This window comes from Phyllostomus hastatus, unplaced genomic scaffold, assembly GCF_019186645.2.
Source record: "Phyllostomus hastatus isolate PE091 unplaced genomic scaffold, TTU_PhHast_1.1 phas_contig_468, whole genome shotgun sequence".
NCBI classification, from domain to species: Eukaryota; Metazoa; Chordata; class Mammalia; order Chiroptera; family Phyllostomidae; genus Phyllostomus; species Phyllostomus hastatus.
In genome coordinates, this window is record NW_025333884.1 from 1,134,449 (window position 1) to 1,143,223 (window position 8,775).

Genomic DNA, 8,775 nt, shown 5'->3' on the forward strand with positions numbered 1-8,775 from the left:
GGCCGGCCTTAAGGGGACCTTGGGCGCAGAGGCGGGGCCCGCCTTAAAGGGGCCGCGGGCACGCTGGCCGTGCATCCAGAGCGCGACCCGTACAGCTGGGCTGGGGGCCGTGAGGAGATATCAGAGACCCAGAAGACCGTGAGAATGGAACAGGGAGACATTGAAAGGCAATGGAGAGACGCCGGGGGCACAGGTAGGGAGAGAGGTAAAAACCCAACAAGAGGCCCCAATACACTCACAGCCCCAGGGCCATTCTGTAGGAAAAGAGTGAGGTCAGAGTGAGGTTGGCTTCTCACTGTCAGACAAAAAAAGAAGTCTGGTTCCAGGTCACTTCAGAAATGGTGGGTGCATGGCTCCCAGAACAACACTTGATGCCATTAACATTTATTTTAAAATTGCATAAGTATTTTTTCAAGAATGTTTATTCCTTTCCAGGAAGAGCATTTTCAAAACATAATTTTGCACCGCAGACGGTGTGGCTCCGTTGGTTGGCGCGTCCCCCAGTAGATGGAAAGGTCGCGGGTTCAATTCCCTGCCTGGGCACATATGCACATATCCGGCTTACGGTTCCATCCCCAACCCCTGTTGGCCTCCAATGCAAAGGCAACCAATTGAAGTTTCTCTCCTCTCTCTCTCTCTCTCCCCCTCCCTACCCTCCTCTCTCTGTCTCCAAAAAACCAATAAACATCCTCAAGTGAGGCTTACAAAAAAGCTCAAAGTCAAGGAGAGAACTTTGTTCATTTTTATTCCCCTGCCTTGAGGTTTCCCACATGCCTGGCCCAAGCTGGGTGAAGCTAGTGATTCAGAGGTGAGTCCTCAGTCTGGATGGGGAGGGAGGTACAGACATCAGGCTAAAACAAGGGGAGGTACAGCGACTTCCAGGAGCTCAGAGGCCCTGCAAATAAGACCTCCTCACCCCTGAGGTGCCCATTCCTGATGTTTTTACAAAATTGTTAGATGGTTAACCTGTTCCTTGAAGGTGTGCACCCTCTTTGGGGTTTTCATAGGGTTAGCAGTGAAGTGTTCTCAGTTAGAAAGGTTGGCATCATTCTTCCTACCTGTGTAATCTCGGGCTCAAACCTCACCTTCTTCTGGGCTTCAGTTTTCTCCTCTGTAAAATGGGGTTGGAAATCATTCCTTCCTCAATGTGAAGATTCAGTGAGTTTACCCATGTAAAGAGTTTGGGACAGCACCTGGCATAGGACAAGCGCTCAGTGGGAGCTGGCTATCATTATTTCATCTCCACCCTTCACTCCTTCCTCATCTTGCCACCACCTCCCAATTCATCACTGTAGGCCCTATAGAGTGAACCTCCCAATCAGGCTACTTTCCCAGCATCATATCCTCTGGTCCAATCAACAAGCAGCAAAGGAACATGCAAATTACCTGAATTCCAGGGCCAGGGTGCAGGGGTTCAACACCTGGCCTCGTGGGACCTTGGATAAGCAAACTCCCCCCTCTGTGCCTCATTCTCCTTGTCTGTACAATGAGGATAATAGTAGTGCCTCCTCTTAAAAAGTCACTGTAGGATTAAATGAATGAATGCATATAAACCACTCGGAATGGTTTCTGGTATACATAAAGCTAACTAAATGCTGATAGTTTATATTATAACTAATATGTAACAGCCGCCTCACTGGATTCTGGCTTCCACTCTGCCTCCCTGCAATCCATTTTCCATGCAGCAACCCTCAAAAAAAGGAAGTGTAACAACAAGATATTTATGGGTTATGATGTCTGGCATATCACTTTAAAATTATTTGGGGGCAGGATGAGAATAAAATGACACTGGTCATGACTGGATAATTGTTGACCTTGGCCAATTCTGTTACTAATGCAGAGAACAGTTCTTTATTCTCTCAAATGCTCTGAATCTTTGAAAGAAAGTATAACATTGGAAAAGGAAAAAATGAGATACACAACTGACCTGTGAGCAACAGGGATTTGAATTGTGGAGTCCACTTACATGTGGATTTTTAAAAAATTGACCCGCTCAGTTCAAACTCACATTGTTCAAGACCATGGGGGAAGTTTGAACACTGTGGGCTGTGATAACATAGAAACAACTCTGAATTTTGGAAGGCGTGGTAACTATACTGAGGCAGAAGACAGCATAGGAAGAACTCTGAGACTGTGCTGCTGTTACTGGCAGGTGTCTAGCATCCTGGTTGCCAGGAAACGCCTCTTAGCACTTAGGTAGAATGAATAGCAAACCAAGGAAGGGAGGAGGAGGGAGACATGTCTCACCCACTAACTCAGCAGTCCTGAGCCTGTTCCAATAATAATGCCAGGTGTTCCAACATCACAAGAAACACTATGTTAGTTTTTGAAACTAACTATCAAAGTCATTGAAATTCTATGTAGCATTTCCACTCTCTGGGAAAAAAGCCTTGAAACTAAGCTTTCATTATAAGGCCTGAAAGGCGGGAGAGGGTCCCTAGTACCCAAAGAAGCCCATGAAACAACTTTGGCTAATTGCTTACCTCTGGACACTATTTGTTTTAGGATGGAGTCCCTAATGCTTACAGAAAGAGCCCATAAATAACTTTGGGTAACTACACCAACTTTAATTAACTGCCTCCTGTCATGTATCTGTTTTACAACAAGATGAACAAATGGAGTCTGGAACAAGATAAGGATTCGGGTTACCAGACCCCCACACAAACCTAAGTTTGGGTAGTCACATCCCCCCTGCCCACCCCTCCAGGAACACTGCCACCACCTTTACCTGTCAATATGTAATTTCTTCACCCCATTCCACCACCTATGTAAGTCCTCAGAACAAAGGACTGGGGGCGCTTGCCACCCTGGCCCTTTGGCTGACCTTACTTTTGCCGCCCTTACCCTGCTTTGCCTTGGACCTATGCCTCCCCCGCCCCAACCTGGACAAGGCCCGCTCTCTTCCTTGAGAACATATCACCAATAAACCCTGCTTGCACACTAACAAATTTGCTGATATGTAATTCTTTACAGCGTCGGCAAGAAGAACCAGGTTTCTCCCATCAACAATATTGTGGCTATGTTTAAAAGAGAGTTCTTATTTAAATTTTTTTAATTTATTGATTTTAGAGAGAGAGAGAGAAATATGGATGTTTTCCACTTATGTATGCTTTCATTAGTTGTTTCTTGTATGTGCCGTAACCACGGGATTGAGCCTGCAACCTTGGCAGATCCATACAATGCTCTTAACCAACTGAGCTACCTGGCCAGGGTGAAGGTTCTTATTTTTTTAGAGACACAGACTGAAGCATTTCTGGGAGACGTACCTGGAATGGAATTTGCTTTAAAATACCGGTAGTTCAGTGAGCTCAAGGAGGGTCACTGAGGGGACAATGAAATAAAACTGGCTCTGTGGAACCTGGGTGATGGGTATATGGGGGTTAGTTACACTCCTCCCCTCCTCCTTTTGTGTATGTTGGAGAATTTTCCATGACCTAGAAATATGGTTAAAGAATAAAGTGGATAAAAATCTAAACTAGTTCATGTCACTTCATGTATTTAAAACCCTCGCTTGGCTTCCTGTTCAGCTTAGGCCTGTTGCCAACTCCTTGACTTCCTGTTCTTCATTTTCCCCATCATCTACCTTCTCATTAGAGAGGGCTTCTGGCTGTTAATTCTTTCAAGCATTCGCTTGACATAATTTTTTTTGAACACCACATATGTAGCTAAGCCCTGTTCTGGATGCAGGGGACAGAGAAATGAACGAGATAAACAAGTTGTCCATATTGTCCATCTTAACAGAGCACACATTGTAGAAGACAGGTATACAATGCTAAGGGCATACAAAGGGAATGAGACAGCAGAGTGATGGAGGGAAGGGGCTCCCTGAGATAGGGTGGGCAGGGGAGAACTTCTGCAGTGGTAATATTTGAACTGAGATCTGACTGGGGAATCAGCAAGCAAAGTGATGGAGGAAGGGCCTTGGGGACCGAGGGCACAGTTGGTGCAAAGGCCCTGAGGTAGGACTGACCACAGCACGTACAAGAACTGGAAGGTCAGTGAGTCTGAAGCAAGGCAGGACAGGGTAAAAGAGATCCTCGGGACACAGACCGCTCCTTCCCACCTTGAGGTCTGTTCACTTGCTGTTCCTGAGACAACCTGGACCCTGTCATGGTCTATTTTAATGCACAATAAGAACAAGAATATTGGTAACACTTATTGGCACTGTGCGCACTGTTATAAACACTTTCCATTTATTACCGAATTTAATACTAATAATGCTTGATTGCATATATGAGGAAACTGAGGCCTAGAAAAATTAGGTCCTTGCCCAAGGTCACACAGCTTGAAAGTTACAGAGCCAAGATTCCAAACGAGTTACCCAGGTAATCTGTCTCTAGAGCCCAAATAACCCCTGGGGTAACTCCCACAGCTCGCCAGACGTTGTGGGTTATCAGGCTGAAGAACCACTCATGCGGGGTATTTTTATGGGCACTTCATGGTCATTCCTGTGCTCGGCGGAAAGGTGCACTATTACGGCTCGGGGAAGGATGCAAAGCATGCCACCCCAGGAGTGGCATCAGGAGTTTCAGGCCCTCTGGGAACACCTATCAGCCAGGGTACCTCGAGAACCCCTCCCTCATCCCCGCTCCCCTGGGTCATGCCATTGGGGTGAGAGGGGCAAAGAATCTGGAATAACCCAATGACGAAGGGTGCCAGGGAGCTATGCAAATAATGTGCTTTTTATTGGGCATCAGCTCCGCCCCGAGCCCACCCCGCCCCGCCCTCTCTCCAGGAATTAGAAACGCAGTGAAGGGTGGATGGGGCAACCGGCTCTTGAAATGCCTCCGGAGACGGAATTCAGGCTCCCAGCGGAATGCTTGAAAGGAAGTAGGACACAGAAAAGGGAAGGTGCCAGTGCTGGGAGCTGTCTCAATGAGGTGTACACGCAGCTCTCCATGTTAACTCCTGCACGTTCTTGACTCCTGTCAGCCACCGTAGGTCCTGCAAACCTCTCTACACTTTCCTATTGCCTACGGTCCTTCCGCCCGCGGCTCTGCGCTCGCTCACCGACTTGCCAGCCTTTCACACCCACTCTTTCCATCCATTCTGTCTCGGCAGCCACTGCCTCCTCGGACTGCGATTGCGCATGCGTACTGACGCCCCCACTGGCACAACGTGGGAGGAGGGAGTGGAAATGAGACTGGGCCCAGCCGCTCGCGAGCACTCCCCGCCCTCCCCTGTGGTCGCTGGGTACGCGGCTTGCAACAACTCCGTGTGGAAGGGCAGCGCGGGCAGCGCGGCTGCGACAGAGGCCACCGCGGGAGGAGCCCAGAGCCCCGCCCCCAGGGAGGGGCGGTCCGCAGGTGAGAATGCTGGCGCCCCGATCCAGACACCTCGGTCTCCTGGACAGGGATTAGGGGCAGAATGCTAGGATCTCCCGGAGTGGGATCGTTTAGGATGCTGATGCATAGGTTCCGGAGGGACTGCATAGATGTCTGAGCCTTGGGAGGGTGCACTGGTGCCCGAATGCCATGATCCCTTGGGGTGCATTGAGGCCCAGACGCTTGAGATCTGGAGTGAGAGGTCCATTAAGACTCTGGATCACAACACACGCCACGTTCTTTCTGTATCTTCCTCCAGGTCTTTCCTCTACCCTCCACGGCCCCAACTCCATGCCGGGGATGCAATTCCTCAGCAAGGAAGAAATTTAGCGGTCCAGGCGTCAATGGATTGAGACTAAACCGAGGTAAAGCTTTCTCTTCGACGTGAAATTCCACTCACTGAGCTCTGGGGCCCCTGCCCTGGGAAAGTCGCAGAAGACCCGCCTACTGAGTTCTTTCGCCCTTTCTCTGGGTCTGAGCTTCAGAGCAGGCGACTTGGGGTCCTACTAGTGTAGCTCCGGCCATTCCGGTCATAAGTACCTCTCCCTGGGAGGTTCTGGTGGGGAGGTTCCGCCCACTGTGGGCATAGGCTCCGCCCTCTCCACGCCCAGGATCGTTGCTGAGTGTGAGTAGTAGAGGCCTAGGTAGTACTCGGTTCCGAGGTTCCAACCCTGGGTCTAAGTGGCAAAGGGAATGTATCTGCGTGGGATTTGCATAGGCCCGCCCACGGTGCTCTTAGGCTCCGCCTTCCTGCAACTCCCACCTCCAATTTAGGGTCCCAGACTTAAACAGACCCCTAAACAGACTAACCCCTGATTTTAGGCCCTGCAGCCCTATCCTCATTAGCCTGATAATCACCAGTGACGCTCCTCCCTGCCCCCGCCCCCAGGTCCTCCTTTAGGTCTCTGGGCCAGCAAGATGCTGGAACGAGAAGCCGAGCCCGCCACTGCAGCCACCGATCCTAGTCCTGCCGGCAAGGGACTAGTGACCAAAGGAGGTGAGAACGGCCACGGCTGTGTGGGTGGGGGACATTCTCTAGGAGCTGGGCTAAGAGAATCGCATTTTGAGGATGTCTCAGGGTGAAAATTTGAGGGCCCAGGGTGATGACAATTTGGGATCCCCAAAATGTGACGTTCTGGGCATCCTCCTGGTTGGCTTAGGGGGACCCTCGTGACCATTTCTAGGGCCCAGGGAATTACAGGAGGGACAAGGAACATAACATGCAGAATTTCAGGGTGATCACTTGGGAAGATAGAGAAGCAGACACCTAAGTAGCTTTGGAAAAGCCTTAGCTTTGGGGATACAGGTAGGTAATGCTTTGGCATCCCTTAGGATGATAGATGACAGGGGTCGAGAGCAGGAACATGACAGTTGAGGAATCTCAGTATGACACTTGAGTGCCCAGATACACTCGAATATCAAAGTGGGCTGGGGTGGGGGAACCCTAGCCTAGACTTAGGGAGTTGTCTGCTGCCAGGAGCCCATCAGCCCTACTGTCCCCTAGCTCCCCACCAGGGTTCGTCCAAGAAGCCCCACAAGTCGGCTACAGGGCCTGCTGCATCCTCGGGGGCGCCGACTCGACCCCGCAGGCGGCCCCCGCCCCAGCGCCCGCACCGCTGCCCCGACTGTGACAAGGCCTTCTCCTACCCGTCCAAGCTGGCCACGCACCGGTTGGCACACGGAGGCGCCCGCCCTCACCCGTGCCCCGACTGTCCCAAGGCCTTCTCCTACCCCTCCAAGCTGGCAGCCCACCGCCTCACGCACAGCGGCGCCCGCCCACACCCGTGCCCTCACTGCCCAAAGGCCTTTGGCCACCGATCCAAGCTAGCAGCCCACCTCTGGACCCATGCGCCCACCCGCCCCTACCCGTGCCCTGACTGCTCCAAGTCCTTCTGCTACCCCTCCAAACTAGCTGCCCACCGACACACACACCATGCCACGGACGCCCGCCCCTATCCTTGCCCACACTGTCCCAAGGCTTTTTCATTCCCCTCCAAACTGGCCGCCCATCGCCTATGTCACGACCCCCCCACCGCGCCGGGTGGCCAGGCCACCGCCCGGCACCACTGCTCCAGCTGTGGCCAGGCCTTTGGTCAGAGACGCCTCCTGCTCCTTCACCAACGCAGCCACCACCCGGCCGAGAGTCAGGGGGAGCGGGAGTGAGCCCCCCTGGGCTCACTGGCCCCCTCTGCCGGTGGCCCGAGGAAATAAAGAGGTGGTTCTAAACCGGGCGGCACAGACTTGCCTCTTCTAGTTGACCGCGAGGTTGGCGCCTCACACTGCGCTGACTTAAAGGGCAAAGAAACACTTTGCTCACCCGTTTGGGGGAAGGGAAGGTGTCACCCACTGGGAGCTAATCCGCCCCAGCGTGGCCCTGGAGCTGTGGTGTGAACAAATTGGTTCTGGTTGTTCCCGACTATTGATTTGGCTAAGGTAGGAAGTCTGCTCGCATGGTGGGTTGGTGAGGAGTTCGGGGAAACAGGCTCTGTCCTTAAGTTAACTGGCGCCTCTATGTTGGCCGTTTGTATCTGTAAAATACTGAAACACACACATGCTCGTGTCAACTATTCCACTTCTAGGAATTTATCGTATAAATGCAAGTGCATGAGCAAGGCACGAGGGCAAGGACGTTCACTGCATCGCAGTGGCTGTGCCCAAAGGGGGGGAGAACCTGAGTGTTCGTCACCAGACCAGCTAGTAAATGACAGCACCACCGCAGAATGGAAGGTGTAGCTGTAGGAAAAAAAGTCAGCCCTACAGGTACGAGCATGGAAAGATTCCTAACATAAATGATAAAAATCAAGAACAAGGGTTATATTACTGAGAGTATAAAAACATAAGTAAAGCCCAAACTTTGGAGCCAGCCTGACCCACTAGGTACAGCCCAGGGGCCCTGGACAACCTTTGTCTCGTCTCTGGACTCAGAAGCCGTATCTGTGAAACGGAAGCGTTACCTGTAACAAGGCCCGTGTCGGGGTGCAAGCATCACCATCTCAGGCAAGGTCAGTGTCCTCCTTGGGGCTAGGTTCTCCCACTCTAAAATCAGACGATCAAGCTAACATTGGACTGCTCTTTGTTCTACACATGAGCACCTAATGCGCTAGGACCTGCACAAGGTGTTGAGAACACAGCAGGAAACATGGCAGACCTGGTCTAGTGAAGGAAGTGGGCAGTAACCAAGTAGTGGTGGGGGCAGGGGGGAGGGAAGAGGCCAAGTCCATTTTGAATAACAAGTAGGTGACCCTTGGTCCTGACATGTGACAACCCCACCCCCTGTAGACCAGGGTTGGCAAACTTTCTGGAAAGGGCCAGATAGTATGTATTCTTAGGTTTTGCAGGCTATACAGTGTCTGCCACAACCACAGCGTAAAAGTAGCCACACATGATACATTAGTGAATTCGTGGCTGGGTTCCAATAAAACTTTATTTACAAAAATAGCAGGTGGGCTAG

The 8,775-nt window shown here is 51.4% G+C and overlaps 1 protein-coding gene across 1 annotated transcript; it reads left to right on the forward strand.

Moving 5' to 3' along the window:
- Nucleotides 1–4,769: 4,769 nt before the first annotated feature.
- ZNF575 (zinc finger protein 575) lies at nt 4,770–8,057 on the forward strand. The gene is made up of 5 exons (XM_045845060.1): nt 4,770–4,937; nt 5,062–5,306; nt 5,584–5,689; nt 6,214–6,321; nt 6,829–8,057. Exons 4-5 carry the CDS (start codon nt 6,243–6,245, stop codon nt 7,485–7,487), a joined length of 738 nt encoding a protein of 245 aa, XP_045701016.1. The 5' UTR covers nt 4,770–4,937; nt 5,062–5,306; nt 5,584–5,689; nt 6,214–6,242; the 3' UTR covers nt 7,488–8,057.
- Nucleotides 8,058–8,775: the final 718 nt, after the last annotated feature.

Coding starts and splice junctions, on each gene's coding strand:
- ZNF575 (XM_045845060.1), top strand. CDS start 6,243: ATGCTGGAACGAGAAGCCGAGCCCGCCACTGCAGCCACCGATCCTAGT. Junction 6,322..6,828: donor GGGACTAGTGACCAAAGGAG/GTGAGAACGGCC, acceptor ACTGTCCCCTAG/CTCCCCACCAGGGTTCGTCC.